This window comes from Notamacropus eugenii, chromosome 4, assembly GCF_028372415.1.
Source record: "Notamacropus eugenii isolate mMacEug1 chromosome 4, mMacEug1.pri_v2, whole genome shotgun sequence".
Classification (NCBI taxonomy): Eukaryota; Metazoa; Chordata; class Mammalia; order Diprotodontia; family Macropodidae; genus Notamacropus; species Notamacropus eugenii.
This window is the reverse complement of record NC_092875.1, coordinates 468,806,978-468,825,178: the sequence shown is the minus strand read 5'-3', so window position 1 is coordinate 468,825,178 and position 18,201 is coordinate 468,806,978. Positions and strand designations below refer to the sequence as shown.

Here is an 18,201-nt window from a genome sequence, read left to right as displayed (position 1 = left end):
CTTAAAGAGCAGAATTGGCCAGATGGAAAAGGAGGTCCAAAAGCTCACTGAAGAAAATAATTCCTTAAAGATTAGAATGGAGCAGAAGGAAGCTAATGACTTTATAAAAAAAAAATCAAGAAATTATAGAACAAAATCAAAGGAATGAAAAAAATAATAATGTGAAATATCTCATTGAAGAAACAACTGACTTGGAAAATAGATACAGGAGAGGCAATTTAAAACTTAGTGGACTACCTGAAAGCTATGATAAAAAAAAAAGCCTAGATATCATCTTTCATGAAATTATCAAGGATATCTACTCTAATATTCTAGAACCAGAGGGTAAAATAGATATTGAAAGAATCCTCCAATCACCTCCTAAAAGAGATCCCAAAAGGAAAACTCCTAGGAATATTGTAGCCAGATTCCAGAGCTTCCATGTCAAGGAAAAAATACTGTAAGCAACCAGAAAGAAACAATTCAAGTATTGTGGAAGCACAGTCAGGACAACACAAGATCTAGCAGCTTCTACATTAAGGGATTGAAGGGCTTAGAATATGGTATTCCAGAGATCAAAGGAGCTAGGACTAAAACCCAGAATCACCTACCTGGCAGAACTGAGTGTAATACTTAAGGGGAAAAAATGATCATTCAATGAAATAGAGGACTTTTCTTGATGAGAAGACCAGAGCTGAATAGAAAATTTGACTTCCAAACACAAGAATCAAGAGAAGCATGAAAAGGTAAACAAGAAAGAGAAATCATAAGGGACTTACTAAAGTTGAACTCTTTACATTCCGACATGCAAAGATAATATTTGTAACTCTTGAAACTTTTCTTAGTATTAGGGTAGTTGGAGGAATTATATATATAGACAGAGGGCACAGGGTGAGTTGAATATGAAGGGATGATATCTAAAAAATTAAAATTAAGGGGTGAGAATAATATATTGAGAGGAGAAAAGGATCAATAGAATGGGGTAAATTATCTTTCACATAAAAGAGGTAAGAAAAAGCTTTTTCAGTGGAAGGAAAGAGGAGGGAGGTGAGAGGAAAAGAGTGAATCTTACTCTCCAAATTTGGCTTAAGAAGGGAATACCATGCACATTCAATTTGGTATGAAAATCTATCTTACACTAAAGGAAAGTGGGGGGGAAGGAGTTAAGTGGGTGGGGGATAATAGAAGGGAGGGAAAATTGGAGGCGGGGGTAATGAGAAGTAAACACTTTTGAGGAGGGATAGAGTCAGAATAGAATAAATGGGGGGGCAGGATAGGATGGAGGGAGATAGTCTTTCACAACATGACTTTTATGGAAGTGTTTTGCATAACTACATATGTATAACCTATATCAAATTGCTTGCCTTCTCCGTGGGGAGGTGTATGGGGGGGAAGAAAGAAGGGAGAGTCGTTGGAACTCAGAGTTTTAAAAACAAATGTTAAAAATTGTTTTTACATGCAATTAGGAAATAAGACATACAGGCAATGGGGTATAGAAATCTATCTTTCCCTACAACAAAATAGAGGGGATGGGGATAAGAGGAAGGGAGGGGTGTGATAGAAGGGAGGGCATATTGGGGAAGAGTTAATTGGAATGCACTCTGTCTTGAGGTGGACAGAGGAGAAATGGGGAGAAAATTTGGAACTCAAAATCTTGTGGAAATAAATGTTGAAAACTAAAAATAAATTAATAAAAAAAGATCTATTTTTGGTAAGGGTACCTATTTTCAAGAGTGTAGCCTAAGAACTAGAAGGGGCCTTGGAATTAAAGTGTTCCAGCCTCCTAATATTTCACTTGAAGTGTGTACCAGGCATTATACTAGAAGGAAAGCCTCTGGTGCATTGAGTCTGCCCTTTGGGGCAGACTTGTGAGAGAACATGCACTAGAATTGTGCAGGGAGACAGGCATAGATGGAAGAGATATCATCCAGAACAGTAAGATCAAAGATCTAATTGAGGTCCAGAGAGGTGAGAGATTCCTCTCCCAGCATCACAGAGACAGTAACTCTAAAACCTAGGACAGTTTGCTTAAGAAGTAACTAATTCATGAAACTGACTGTTGAAACCATGAACTTAACCTGGAAAATAACCAAGTAATGTACTTACTTAAAACATAGAGCAATATCAGATGCCACATGAATAAAGAATTCTTATTCATCTGAGTTGTAAAGAATGTTTTAATGTGGAAGAATTCATTTCTTAGGGAAAAAAGTATGATCATACTACATCTAGCGGTATGTCATTCCTTTTACTCCTTGGGCCCACTGGCACCATTGGCCATTCCTGAGTTTTCTGTCGTAGAAGTAAAAATCAGTTCTCTGAATCCACCTTGCAGTTCTCAGAGTGACTTAGAAAACCACAAATTCACATTATCTGTATTGTATTTTTTATTATTTATTTTTTTAAACGTTTCCTGATTACACTTTTATCTGGTGCCATGGGGGTGTGGTGTTGTGAGCTTGATGCCTCTGCGCTTCACACACAGTAGGTTTTTCCCCTAAACTGGTACCATGGCTAGAGGCTGAAGAGGACTGAGCTTGAATGTCAGCTCACCGTATGTGTGACCTTGAAAGGCATCAGTTGGTCTCTCTGGGCCTTGGTTTCATTGTATTGAAATGAGAAGTTTGGGCTTGATGATCATTTGAGGTCTTTGATCCTTACTTTTTGATCACCTAATCGGAGCTTAGGTGCTATTGAAAATATCGAAAAAAATATATTTCATGATCCGTGGCTTTGAACAATCCTAGTAATGTGACCAATATTTTCTCTTTTGTATGTCCTCTCTGGACTTCTACCTAGATTATTTTTGTTGTAACTTTCTGTCATTTTCCACGTTACATCCAATGAGTACGGTTTTTAAAAGTACACTTTTAGCTTCATTCCAGTCCCCGTACTTTTTCTGTATAAAAAAAGGTATGTCTAAAGTCAAAATAACATTTACATTCCTCTGTTAAAATTGGGAACTACACTGTTTATATGCTAGAAGAATCAGAAAAAAACATTGTCAAGAAAACGCAGTGAGAAAGTATCCAGGAGGAAGGGATGATTACTAGTAACCCATAATTCAGAGTTCAGAAAAAGATAAAAAATTCTTTCTCACTCAAAGGGTGGTGAATCAGAAATCATTGTTATGTTTGGAGAGAACAATTTCATTGGATTGGTGAGGTCAGAAGGCAGATTATAAGGGAGTTAGATGTAAGGGAAATGAAGTTGGAATAGAATTTTTTCTAGGAGTTTTGCCATGAAGAAGAAGAGGCATATATAGGGAGCTAGGCTGAAAGAAAGGGAGAAACCAATAAAGGTTTGGGTGGGTTTTTCTTCCTTTTTCCTTTAATTTTTTTATTTTTTATTTTTTGCTATGGCAGATCTTGGCATGTTAGACAGCCGAGAAGGAACCAAGTAGATAGAAATTGAAGATGAGAGAGGATAATTAAGGTCACCCCTGATAAGACCATGACAACTTATTTTTTCATAGGAAAACAGACAGCACTTGAAGAGGTAGGGTCATGAAAAGTGGCTAGAATAAGCATAACTACTACATGTGGATTATTTTTTGCTCTTTCCCTTCCCCTTTGTCTTTTTTCTTTTCAGAAAGGCCACAGTTTGCGTGAGAAATTGGCTGAAATGGAAACCTTTAGAGACATCCTATGTAGACAAGTTGATACTCTACAGAAGTACTTTGATGCCTGTGCAGACGCAGTCTCCAAGGATGAACTTCAGAGGGATAAAGGTTAATTAGACAAATTGCTGACCCCTATTTCTACTTACAGCATGCATTGATTAAAATCCAGTTGCCCTAAAGAAAAGGGAATTTTCATTTCTAAAGTAATTGTCAAAATCAGGAGCTATGGCCATATTTATAACATAATTCCAAATAAAACTTTTTTAGTAGCATCCTTATTGTAAATGCACTTCTGTGATATTTCATGATTCATTGAAGAGAAGTTGTCACATGACAGAATTTTTAATTTACTCAATTTCATATAAGTTTTAACGTTTAGCCTTTTGGTAATGGTATGCCTCATTGTTTTTTTAATTATATTTTCACAAAGATCTGGAATTATCAAAATCATTGTAGATATTTAGTCTAGTCTATTCAGCATCATAGACCTTTGAGCCTTGGAAAAAAGTTATTTGTGTGCTGCCCATATGAAAAAAAAGCGACTTGGTATTTTTCTTTTCTCTTAAGGAAGTAGAAATTTATCTAGCTGTCAGATTATCTACCTTGTTAGTAAGTTTCATCCTGACACTGACAGCTGTTAACTGAAATGAGTTTTGGAATTCCTTGCTCTGCGAGAAACTGAGTAATAGTAATTTCACTGTATATAAGTGACTTCCCTGACGTTGCCTGCCTTGTTCTTACACAGTTCTTTGCTTTGTATTCTCATTTTTAAGGGCTTCAGTTTTCTCTGAATTAGCTATCACGGAAACACATCATTTGATACGTTCAAAATTGCATCTTTCCATTTTTTTTATGAGGGAAATAATGTCTTCAAGACATATGGCCTTTCATTTCACCTTCATAAAAGGGGAAAACAATTTTCCTCAGATATATCCTTAACTTCTCTCTACTCTCCACCCAAGTGGGTATTTTACAAGGTGAGCCAGAGGACTAGAATATCATTATGATAGCTTAAAAATAATAATTTTTAAAGCATTAAATGTTGAGATAGGAAGGAAAACGATTCCATAGAGAATAAATGACCTTGTTATATAAATAGAATTGAAACATGGTAACTGACGTGACATTTTAAAAAAATGACTATATCCATTTCACCATTCTATAATCCAAATAACGTTGCTAGTAAATTTTATGTACTTTAAATGCCTTTATAACCAATAGGAAGTGTCTCAGTTTTTGCAGGCAGCTAGATGGCATAGTGGATAGAATGCCAGACCTGAAGTCAGGAAAACTCATCCTTGTGAGTTCAAATAAAGCCTCAGACACTTACTAGTTTTGTGACTCTGGGCAAGTTACTTAAACATGTTTGCCTCAGTTTTCTCATCTGTAAAATGAGCTGGAGAAGGAAATGGCAAACCACTCTGGTATCTTTACCAAGAAAACCACAAGTGGATTCATGAAGAGTCTGGTGTGACTGAAAAATAACTAAACACCTCTAGGTTTAGAAGCACTGCATAAGGGAAATTAATCAGCCAGTTAGACCTTATTTATAAGCCATAAATGAGTCATTCTTTTTTTTAAGTTTTAAATTATTTTGTCTATTTTCAGTTTTCTACAGTCCCTTCCATATATCATAGATTCTTTCCCCTCCCTCTTCTCCCTCCACCCTCCCCCCAGCCCCCCGAGATGGGCGTCCAATCTTATATAGGTTCTACGAACCAGTCATTCTTTTAAAATATTTTTATATTTTTTCCAATTACTTGTAAAAAGAATTTTTAACATTTGTTTTTTTAAAATTTTGGGTTCCAAATTCTCCCTCCTTTCCCTTAAGAAGATAAGAAATTTGATGTACGTTATACATCTTCAGTCATGCACAGCATATCTGCATATTAAACATAACTGTCCAAGGAAACACAAACCAAAAAAAACCAAACGCAAGAAAGATAATGAAAGTAGAAAAAGTATGCTTTGATCTGTATTCAGGTGCCATCAGTTCTATCTCTTGAGGTTGGTAGCGTTTTTCATCATAAGTCCTTTGTTTGGAATTGTCTTGGATAGTTGCTTTACTCAGAAGAGCTAAATCTTGCGTAGACAATTACCATTATAATTTTACTGTTACTGTGTATAGTATTCTCCTGGTACTGCTCGCTTCATTTTGCTTCAGTTCATTGCCTTTCCAGGTTAATCTAAAATCATCCTGCTCATCATTTCTTACAGCATAGTAGTATTCCATCCCAATCATATATCACAGTCTGTTCAGCCATTTCCCCAGTTGATGGGCATCCCCTCAATTTTCAATTCCTTGCCACCACAAAAAGAGCTGTTATAAATATTTTTGTGTATGTAAGTCCTTTCACACACACACTTTTTTTTTTTTTTGATCTCTTTGGAATACTAGTAGTGGTAGTATTGCTGGATCAAATGGTCTGCACAGTTTTATAGCCCTTTGGGCGTACAAATTAGCCATTCTTACTGTGTAATCCACAATACGACTTAGATATTGACAGATAATTCATTTTTTAAAATGTTTCTAAATGACTAGCATATATTAGGAGCCTGGGGAGTTATAAACAAGAATATAGTGTAGTCCTTGATCTCTGGTCTTGTTCCCTACTATGGGCAACAGGATACATACAAATTCTATAAGGGAAATAATTCATAAGAGCACATTTAGTGCTGGTATAAAGTGCCAGGAAAGAGCTAAGAAAAGAGAAAATTATTTCTCACTGGAGGTTTGTTAAATGTCATGTTAGAACTGAACTTTGAAAGGAAGGATTTCAACATGTGGAGAATGGGGCAAGAGATAAGAAGAAATTGGGACAGTAATCTCATTTCATTTCTTTCTCCCTCATATTTTGTTATTCTATTAATAAACTTGTTACCTTCCAGTTATAGATAAGGAATGTTACCTATCCCTGTGTTAGGGAAGCAAGGGTGAAAAAATAGCACTAGCCTTGTTTAAACTCAGCCTAGTGGAAGAGATGTTCCCTATGTGCAATTAATGATTCTAGGAACTAGAAGATAATTAAGTGTATAGGGGAGGTCAGACAGAGTGTCATCATAATTTTAAGAAGGTTGGACTATGGAAGATTTTATTGAACAGTTAATGAAAAGGTAATGAAAGGTTTCAGAAGAGAGAATTAAAGGGAGGGTCTTCTAGATCAAAATAAAGGTTTCACAGTAAGAGGGAAGGAGGAATAAACGCAGGTGGGAGAGCAGCAAGGAGCCCAGCTTTGCTAAAGTAAAGTAACATAAGAGTAGCAGTGTAATAAGAACTGGATGAAGAAGTGGAAATCAGATTGTGGAGAACTTTGAATGCCGGGTTAAAGAGTTTTTTTCATTTGGTAGGGAATGTGGACCCTTTGAAATTGTTATTTTGTTTTGTTTTTGAGATTTTGTTTAGATCTCATACATTAGGAAAAATTCCTTTGGATGTATTTCAGTTGTGATTTGAAATATACTCTTCCACAGAAATTTTTTAAATACACAGATACTTCATTGAACATTATTTAAATCAGTCAATATTTATTTTTCCTATCTCTCTTAATTGTCACAAGTAATAAAACCTCATTTTAATCATAATTTCAGTTATGAACTGAAATTAGTTGCAAAGGATTAAACATCTTTTATGTACCTAGACTGGGCTGGGTACTGTGAGAAATTTGGAAATAGTAGAAGACACAGTTCCTGATCTAAAAAGGTGGGGGAGGGGGAGGGGCACATGCATATTCATACAGAGGTAGTACATATTGTAAAGCTAACTTAGGTTTGGTTTGGTTTTTAAAATACAGATTTCTTTCAGAATTCTTTATGTAAAGTCAAATTTGTGTAATGTGAATTTAGATAGAGCAAGACCTGTCAGTATGTGTAGATGAGACTATAGTATATATTTATAATGTGTATGTAAACAAAAATGCAGCAGGCCTGCCAGGGTAACTGTATTATTTTAGCTTTATCATCTTTTGCATAGAACTACCACAGTAGTGGTACTTAAGAAAATACAGTCAGGCTGAGGAGCAGGACCAGAACACACAAAAACATTTCTTACTAGAAGCAACATAAGCAAAAAAATGTTGAGGGATCAATTTTCAGCATGTCTAAAAGAAAGAAAAGGTGGAAAAAATTATCGGTATTTCAAAAAAAAATTGTTAAGGACATCAATAATTAATTATCCATCCATATTCTTATTATAAAAACCTTAAGGACAATCTCCACACATTTTAAGGATTGAAAGAGTAGAAGATATAAGATCGTGTTGCATTCATTGTTTACTGATCATAAAAAAATTAACTTATGGATGCTCTTCAAAAAAGGCATCTTTCATGTTACTATCATATACAGTTGCTTGGTATATGCAGCCAAAGAAATAACCTTTATAGACTTGGTTCATTCATCCCTCCAATTATCAGTTATTGTCATGAAATAGGGAGATGACTACTCACCATTGTCATGGAAGATGTCATACATATGGTCCAAATAGAAGGATTATTCCTTCTAAATCATGAGGTCATTCAGATGTTCCTTGTTTATGGATGACAGTGCTGATTATTTTAAATTCCATAATATGACAGTGACTCTTTAGTGAGATAAATGACCACTCAGAAAATCAGCCTTGTGAAGCCACACATGAAAAACCTCAAAGATGAAAAATACCTGTTTTTCAGACAGTGGACATCCCGTTGAGTTAGTTCATTAAAATATATACAGTGGACAGGCACTACGCACAATGAGCAAGACACAGAATTGATTAGGATAAAGGGAGCAAGCCAAATTGGATATGAAAAATTTCCTTACTGATCCCAGATTGCTGCCTCACACACAACTGCATCTTCTTTAATGTTATTGTCCTAATGGTACTATTGAGCTTCAAGTTATAAATCATTAGAGGCTGTAAAGAATCAGAATTACTAGTCACTCACAGGTGGTAGAGAAATATGCAAACTGATTGTATGTGAGCTTCAGCATATTGCCAATGTATATGTAATTTCTTTTTTTTAAATTTAAGTTTTCAACATTTATTTCCACAAAATTTTGAGTTCTAAATTTTCTCCCCATCTCTCCCCTCCCCCACCCCAAAACACCTTGCATTCTGATTGTCCCTTCCACCAATATACCCTCCCTTCTATTACACCCCTCCCTTCCCTTATCCCCATCTTCTCTCTTGTCCTGTAGGGCAAGATAAATTTCTGTACCCTATTACCTCTATTTCTTATTTCCCAGTTATACACAAAAACAATTCTCAATATTTGTTCCTAAAACTTTTTGAATTCCAACTTCTCTTCCTCCCTCCCTCCCCACCCATCCCCATTGAGAAGACAAGCAATTCAATATAGGCTATATATGTGTAGTTTTGCAAATGACTTCCATAACAGTCTTGTTGTGTAAGATTAACTATATTTCCCTCCATCCTATCCTGCCCCCCATTTCTTCTGTTCTCTCTTTTGACCTTGTCCCTCCCCAAGAATGTTTACTTCTAATTGCTCCTTCCTCCCATTTGCCCTTATCCCCTTCTCCCCTACTTTCCTGTAGTGTAAGATAGATTTTCATACCAAATTGAGGGTCCATGTTATTCCTTCCTTGAGCCAAATGCAATGAGAGTAAGCTTCACTTTTTCCCTCTCACCTCCCCCCTTTTCCCCTCCATTGGAAAAGCTTTTTCTTGCCTCTTCTGTGTGAAATAATTTGCCCCATTCCATTTCTCCCTTTTTCCTCCCAACATATTCCTGTCTCATCCCTTAATTTTATTTGTTTAGATATAATCCCTTCCTATTCAACTCCCTGTATACTCTGTGTGTGTGTGTGTGTGTGTGTGTTCTTCTTTGCCAAAGAAGACCATGCCATCAGAGAAAGGATGACATAACTTGCACTTGACTTTGTTTTGAGTGAGGGAGGGCTGTGCAGGTCACCAGCCTCACTTCTCCTCCAGAGCCATCTGAATCCAGTGACCAGATATTCATCAGGATGACTGGAGATGACCCAGGATGAGGCATTTGGGGTTAAGTGCTTTGCCTAAGGTCACATAGCTAGTGAGTGTCAAGTGTCTGAGGTAAGATTTGAACTCAGGTCCTCCTGACTCCTGTACTGGTGGTCTATCCGCTGTACCACCTAGCTGCCCGTGTGTGTGTGTGTGTGTGTGTGTGTGTGTGTGTGTGTGTGTGTGTGTGTGTAATCCCTCTAACTATCCAGAGACTGAGAAAACTTTCAAGAGTTACAAATACTGTTTTTCCATGTAGGAATGTAAACAGTTCAACTTTAGTAAGTCTCTTGTGATTCCGGTGGGACATACCTTTCCCATCGGCCTTCCAGATTACACCTAGGCTGGAAATCTCCTCCACTCTGTCATTCTGTGGCTTCTGCTGTTCTAGAATTTGTTGAGAGTCCTTCTTTACAGATATTTTATGGGCTGTGGGGGAAGAGCTAGAGCATGTGCTTCTTTCTACTCCACCATCTTGGTTCCACCTGTATATGTAATTTCAAAATGTATATCTGGAATAGCAGGTGGGCTGCTCGTGTAATAAAAGGAGCCAATAGATGGACAGCTCAAATGCTATGTTAGTACTTGTGGATCACAGTCTTTCTGCTAGAAGACAAATTAAAAGGGTTTGAAGAATGGCACTCCATACTCCAGGTTATCTGAGAACAATGATGAAGAGCTCTTAAAAACAAATAAACCAAAACAAATATGGTGTTTCATTGTGAAGACGTGTAAATAAAGATCTGATGAAGCAGAGAGGAATTCTTCCCTATGTTAGAAGCTTGTGAATAGAAGAGGCTCACTTAGAAGGACTATAAAATACTTGAAGCCAAGACACTCCCTTTTGTTCCTCCCCAACCCCCCCCCCAAAAAAAAAATAAAGGGGAGATCTTTTTAAAAAGATAGTTAGTTGCATGTTCTCAGAATGAAATATCTGTTTGTCCACCATGAAATGGAAAAGTAAATCTACAGATGCTTTCAGGTGAAAGGCAATTCCATAAAATTCAGTTGTTGGAGATTCCTTACTGAGGAGTTCTGAGACAGCTGTCAGTCTAGTAACAATAGAGAGCTATATTGTTTTCCTGGGACGTAAGGTGGTGCAGCAGATTGAGTACTGTGCCTTGGGTTAGAAAAACTCATGCTCTTGAGGTCAAATCTGACCTTCCATACTTACTAGCTGTATGATACCAGGCACTTATTCCTGTTTGCCTTAGTTTCCTCATCTGTAAAATTAACTGGAAGAGGGTCAGATCTGGCCTCAGACACTAGCCATGTGACTGGGCAAATCACCCCTGTTTGCCTCAGTTTTGTCATCTGTAAAACAGGTAAAGGAAATGACAAACCACTTTAGTGTCTGTCAAAAAGCCCCAAATGGTATTATGTAGAGTCAGACATGACTGAAAGGCCTGAACAACAACAAACTCTGTGAACCACTTACACTGGCCTGTTTGCTGTGCCTTAAGCATAACACTGTGTCTCCTGTCTCTCTGACTTGGTGCTGTTGGTCTCTCATGTCTGGAGTATTCTTCAGTTCTTGTAACCAAAAACTTCCTAATACTAGTCCAAATGGAAGACTAATAATGAAATCTGTTAACTAAAAAGGACATAAATGACCCTACTAGCTAAAAAAAAAAAACAGATTGCAAAGTTTTAAGGAAAAAAAAACCTGAAGACTATAGGAGCCTAAGTGACTTTTTCATCACTGTTGCCTATCAAAGCCAATAGATGCCAAAAAGAAGAGCAAATTTGGGAACTAAACATCTGGTTAAGACAATGTTATCTGAAAAAAGTCTTTGTATTTCTGGACCACAGTTTAAAATACAGAAATGACAGCCTCTTGGCTAAGGATGTGATAAATGTGAGAGGGCTGGTAAGAATATATTTGTTTTGAGTCTTTCAAACCTCGTCAAAAGAGCTTTAAGTTGAAAAGAGGAAGAAAATTATCTGCGTACCATATAAAAAGACCACAGTTTAGCATAAAGAGTAGCAATTGAGATGAAATTCACAGAAAAAAGAATTAGAAAGGAACTCATACACAGTGCTCTGTCTGGATTTATGAGGTTGTATTAGAGATTAGAGAATGAGCATGTTTAATAGCTAAATTAGGCTCAATTGATTCAGGTGTCATATAGTAACAACTCCTTATTTAGCATTTTCGTTCTCTAGTCCCTAATATAACTTTGTAATTCTAGGTAAAGCAGTCTGCTTTTGAATAGAGTGTAAGTTGAAGTCCTCAAAGTAAACAAAAGTTCTCACTTCTGCTTATAAGCACAGATACTAACAAATTCTTTATAAATGAAAGAAAATTTTTTCTTGTCTGGAAAAGGATTGTGTAGCTCTTTCATGAGGAAATATCTCCATCTTGTGGACATTTTAAGTTATTGATGCTGAAAAACATTTTTTCTTCATGTTCCATGTTTACAGTTATAGGATCATATGCTGGAAAGGACTTTCAATGTCTTGCCTTCCAATCCCTTTATTTTACAGGGAAGGAAACTGATAAGTTATGACTTAGCAGGTAGTACTAAGATATTACTGAGCCTGCATTCTCTGATACCAAATCCACCATTTGTCCCATTTTACCATGCTGCCTCCCATTGCATTACACAAAAAGAAGTTTTAAATTAACCTGAAACTTCAGTTGACTAAGATATTCCATTCTGTTGCTCTCCTAGTTAACTCAAATGCTATAGTAAAATTCCCAAGCAGTGATAAAAGACAAGTTCTAGTTGACAGGCATACATTCTTATTGGGTAGATTCCATACTCTAAATTTAGGGAGCTCTCCATAGCACCCTCTAGACTCTCCTCTTTTTTCCATCTTGACTCTTTGGTGAACCATTTCAGGTCTGTACTGTCCTTTTCTCCCATGTCCCTTATCCCCTCATATCACCAATTGTGCCCTGCCAGGCCTCAGCCTCACTCACCCCCACTATCTCTTCCTTTGCTCCTGTATACATTCTCCTGTTTTAAGGTGGAGAAAAATCCCATTCTCATTGGGTCCACGACAGATTTGTTGTATAACCCCAACTGAGCCCTCATTGCTGCTAGGCAATCCTTTTACATTTCCCTCGTTAGTTCCCCAGCCTATTCTCCATACCAGCTCTAAGAAACCTTTCATGACTCCCTCACTTCAACTGACAGCAAAAATTCAGTCTGTTCACCAAGATTTGCTACTTCTCTCCTTTTCATCTCCTATCACTCAGATACCTTCTGCTAGTATCTTCTCTTTCACCTCTACGCAATGAATAGGTGGTCATGTTCATTGTAAGACAAACCAGCACGAGTGATCCCATTCTGTCCTGACTCTTCCAACAAACTTCATCCTCTCAATCCCCACATTATCCCCACTATCTCATTTCTCTTCAATCTTTCCTTGTTTGTGGGATACAAATATGCCCATGTCTCCGCTATCCTCAAAAAGCACTCAGTCCTTCTATCTTTGCTATCATTCCATATCTCTTCTGCCTTTTGTGGCTAAACTTGAGAAGACCACCTACAAAGATACTTCCACAGTTTACTCGCCTTTCAGTCTCTTCTCAGCTCTACAGTCCAGCTTCCAACCTCATCATTCTACCAAAACTACTGTCTCTAGAAGTGCCAATGATCTTTTCGTTGCCAAATCCAGTGGCCTTTCCTCTTCCCTCACTCTTGACCTCTCTGCAGCCTTGGACGCTGCCAATCACCCTCTTTTGGATGTTCTTTAATGCATAGGATTTGGGGACCCACTCTAAGTTGATTCTCACCCCATTTCTCTGACCACTTCTCACTCTCCTTTACTGATCTTCATCCAGGTCATATCCACTAACCATAGGTGTCCCACAGAGCTCTTTCCTGGCCCTCTTTTCTGTCTGTGCTAGTTCATTTAATGATTACATTGGCTCTCCTGGATTTAATTATTAAGTTAATAAATTTTATTTTTTTATTTTATTTTTATATTTATTTATATATTTATTATTTTATTTATTAAATTAAATAAACTCTGTGCAGGTGGTTCTTTTTTATCCAGTCCTTATCTCTCGATGGACCTCCATACTCACAGCTCCAGCTTTCTTTCAGTTATCTCAGACTGGGTCTTAAATTAAGCATATCCAAAAGTGAACTAATTCTACCTTTTCCTCTAAAACCTCCTTGTAAATTTTTCTGTTGAAAGCGTCACTATCTCCTCAGGCTTACAACCTAAATGTCATTGTGAACTCCTGATTATTATACACACATACACACTCTCTCTCTCTCTCTGTCTCTCTCTGTCTGTCTCTCTCTCTCTCTCTCTCTGTCTCTCTCTGTCTCTCTCTCTCTTTCTCTCTCTCTCTCTCTCTCTCTCTCTCTCTGTCTCCCTTGCCTACTAGAGCACAGGTCTGACCATGTCACTTCCCCCTTCCCTCACTTAATAAACTACTTTGGCTTCCTATCACCTCCATGATGCAATAGAAAATATTCTTTTGCATTCAAAGCCTTTTATAGCCTAGCCTTCCGCAATCTGTCCTTTCCAGTCTTTCTCCCCATCACATATTCTTTTATCCACTGACTCCTGGCCTCCGCAAACAAGAGATTCCATCTTTCAGCTATGAGTATTCTCTCTGGCAGTCCCCCCCCCATGCCTGGAATGCTCGCCCTCCTCAGCTCCAACTACTGACTGCCTCCTAACTTCCTTTAAGTCCCCATTAAAACCCCACCTTCTATAGGAAGCATTTCCCAGTCCTTCTTAATTCTAGTACCTTTCCAAGTTAATTGTTTCCTTCTGATCCAGTATATAGACTGTTTATTCATATTTGTTTTCTTGTTGTCTCCTCCATTCGATTTTGAATTCCTTGAGAAAAAAGACTTTTGCCTTTGTATCCCCAGTGCTTGGCAGAGTTTCTGGCACATAGTAGAAGCTTAATAAATGTTTATTGATTGACTAGTCTAGGATCGTGAACTGGTGGAGTTTGTGGAAGGAAATTGGAATGTTGGAAAGTATCTGATCATGGAATCCATGGTCCAGGAAGGAGGTCTGTATTTCCAGGCTGAGGATGTGAGTGAATAACATTGTCTCCGAGGTTAAAGTTGTTTGAAGGGAACAGTGGTCAAGGGGCAACAGATAAGGAGACAGAAGTCACAGAAAGAATGTAAAATTGGAGAAAGAGCAGGTTGTTATGAATGACTGTGTTTGTAAATGGGCAGCTAGATTGTACAGTGTATAGAGTGCCAGGCCCAGAGTCAAGAAGATCCATCTCCCCAGGTTCAGATCTGGCCTCAGACACTTACTGGCTCTGTGACTCTGCACAAATACTTAACCGTCTTTGTTCAGTTCCTGGCTATAAAATGAACTGGAGAATGAAATAGCAAGTCTCTTGAATGTCTTTGCCAAGAAAACCCCACATGTGGTGAAAAAGAGTCAGAGACAACTGAAAAATGTCTGAACAACGACATATTTGTAAATGGTGTGGAGTTTAGATAGAGATCAAACATCATTGTGGATAGGCGTTAAGGAGGTGACAGGGTCTGAAGGTAGATACTGAAGTCAGCAAAGATGCTGATAGTATACTTAGTGGGCAGGGATAACATAAGCCTGGTACCAAAACTTTAGGCCTGCTGGAAGGTAGAGATGTTTCTGACAGGTAATAGACTACAGAAGTGATGATTTCTAAGGAGACTGGTAAGGAGACAATATGCATTCCACGTAACAAAAAAATTAAAGAGGGGAGAGTAGGTCGGGAGTTGGGAAGTGGAGCTGTGGGATTAGAAAGCTTGCCCTTCTCCCAGTCATTTTTTTCATTGAATTAGGAATATAGAAGAAGGTGAGGTGTCTTCCAAAAAGTTAACCTTCTGCCAAAATGAACAAATCTTTATTAAAAACTGTGTGCTTTGTTACAAAGGGATGGCTCTCTTGATAGGAAAGAGATGTATTCGTAAATGAAACACATGTGAAAAACAAGATGACAATAAAAAAAATCATAACTTGTATGCAGAACACCATGTTAGGTGCTAGGTTGTTAGATGCAAAGTTTAGAGTAAGATGTAATCTTTCTTTACATAGGCTACGGTCTAAGAATGTGGGGCTAAAGACTTCAACTCAGGTGGACTTTGATATGAAATACTATGTAAGAGCATTCAATGGTAACAGATATGTAGGGAAAACAAACATAAAAATATGATGAGAAACTCAAGAAGAAAAAAAATCAAATCAGGCATGGAAATGAAGATTCTGAGAATCAGTCAACCAGTTAGCATTTGTTAAAGTGCCTACAAGGTGCCAGCCACTGTCTTAGGTGTTAAGAGAAACAAACATAAAGAATAAACTCCAGAAAAAGACTAGATTCTCAGAAGGAAGAAAACAAGGGCATACATAAACCGTATGCAGAATATCCATAAAGAGAATAAATACTTAATAGCTAAATACAGCATAATTTGAGAGGGAAGATACTAACAGTTGAGGGAATCAGAAAAAGCTTTTTGTAGAATGTAGTGCTTGAACCAAGTCTTTTAAAAAAAAAAAAAGATGGGCTATATGAGGAGGGAAGTATATTTTAGAGATGGAAGAAGGCCAGTGCAAAAATACAGGAGGAAGAGATGTTTTATGTGAGGGAGGATTACACAGACTAATTTGAATGAATTACTACTATTTCCTCACTACTATGAGGAAAATGACTTGAGATTGGAACGATAGTTTAGAATAAGTTTATGAAGTGTTTTAAAAGCTAAGCAGCGGAGCTTATCTTTTATCCTAGAGTCAATAGAAAAGCAAGAGATTGATTTAGGACCCTGTTGAAGTAACTTGGGAAGGGGTAATGAGGGCCACACTAAGGTGCTATGTGAATAGATAGGAGTCACATGTGAAAGATGTTATAGGGATAAAAACAAGATTATACATCTGACTGGATATGTGAAATAAATGAAGAATCAAGAACAGTTCATTTCGGAGAAATGCAACTGCTTTTGACAGAAATACAACAGTTTGTAAGAGGGGTAAGCTGTGAAAGAAAACTATTTACTTTTAGATATCCTTGAAATAGGTATTTGATCCAGTAGGTAATTGATGTGAGGGAGATACTCAGTCTGACGGTATAGATCTGGGAGGTTTCAGCATAGATAAAGTAGTTAAGCCCATGGCAACTGATGAGTTCACCATCAGAAAGCAAAGAGTAGATGGCCTGGGATAGAACCTGGAGGAAATGCTGAATAGCAAAGGAGACTGGAAAGGAATCATTAGTCAGTTTGGGAGGAGAACCAGGAAAGAGTGGAGTCATGAAAGACCCGAGAGAAGAAAGAGTGTCCAGAAGGAGAGTGAACAGTTTCACATGCAGCAGGTAGATTGAGGAGAATTAGGACTGAAAAACAGTCATCAGATCTGGTGATTAAGAGATCATTGGTCACTGAGGAGAACAGTTTCAATCAAATGATCACTTTGAAAGATAGATTAGTAAGAGCTGAAGAGTGAGAGAAGCTGAGACTGTTTCAAGGATTTTGAGAGAGGAAGGTTATACATACACACGCACATATACATATGTACATATATATATATTATTGTCCTATGTGTGTGTGTGTGTGGCTAAGGTAGAGTCTAGTAAAATTGTTTCCTTGTCTTTTCTCTGCTTTTCAACCCTCTTCTCCCACCCTCACCTGAAAGATGTGTGAAATATGGGAGTATTTGAAGGTAGCAGGGAAGGAACCAATAGGAAGAGAGCCTGAACTGGATCTTTGAGGTAAAGGAAAGAGTTGGGAAGGTCAAAGTATTAAGTGAGAGGGCCATCCCAATTCTAACCATAAGAGATGGTGTGAGCAAAGGTATAGAAATGGGAGATGGCAGAATCAGATCAAATTAACTCATTTAGTAGGAATATTTAATTTTATTTCTATAGTCTGTTTTAAGGTTTGGAAAGCACATTACATACCTCTTCATAAAACCATATAGGGGCTGGTGATATTATTCCCATTTTATAGATGAAGAAATTGATTCAGAAGATTGTACTTGCTTGAGGTCACATAGCTAGCAAATATCAGATGACCTATAAGGGAATGATAACAATGAACAGGCAAGAGGTGAGGTAAGTTTGAGCTAGGATGGTGGTCGTAGGGGTGGAGCAAAGAGCAAATATGAGATAAATTGCTGAGATAAATGAGTTTATTCTCAACCTCCGTACATGTACATCCACACACGCTACCACTGGTAACAATATAAACATAGGAAATATTTGTTTTGGAGAGGTCATATACATGGGTGGGGAGAAACCATCAGTTTTTTTCTTACCTCCTGCCTACTATCACCAGCAATTACATTTGCCTTCCCCACCTCATATACAAACCTCTTTCTCTTTTTGAAAACGGTAACAGTATCTCTTGAGAATGGTAGAAGTATGATTTCTTTCATTGGGGAAAAAAATACCAATATTGTCCATGAACATAGGATTTGTTGAACTCCAGACTAAGCAAATGTAGTAGAATTTAGAGTTTTTCCTTAAGTAGAATGGAAGTTCCCTGTTGAACAGCAGACAGAAATACTATTACAGAAGTATATAGTTTGGTATAAGGCTTCAGGCAAAGTTAACAGAGATCAAAAGTTTTGAGCCAAGAATAATAAATAAGGCAGATAAGGAAAATACTGTACTGGGTGATGGAACTGGGGTATGTTTTTAGAAATGTGCAGAA

At 37.5% G+C, this 18,201-nt stretch overlaps 1 protein-coding gene across 5 annotated transcripts in view; it reads left to right on the top strand.

Annotated features, from left to right (window-relative positions):
• Positions 1 to 18,201, top strand: part of CERT1 (ceramide transporter 1) — a 165,658-nt gene that overhangs the window by 86,947 nt on the left and 60,510 nt on the right. For all 5 annotated transcript variants that reach the window (XM_072606369.1, XM_072606370.1, XM_072606372.1 and 2 more), the window contains one exon: positions 3,571 to 3,709. In XM_072606369.1, coding sequence (XP_072462470.1) covers positions 3,571 to 3,709 — 139 coding nt within the window. The remainder of the gene's footprint in view (positions 1 to 3,570; positions 3,710 to 18,201) is intronic.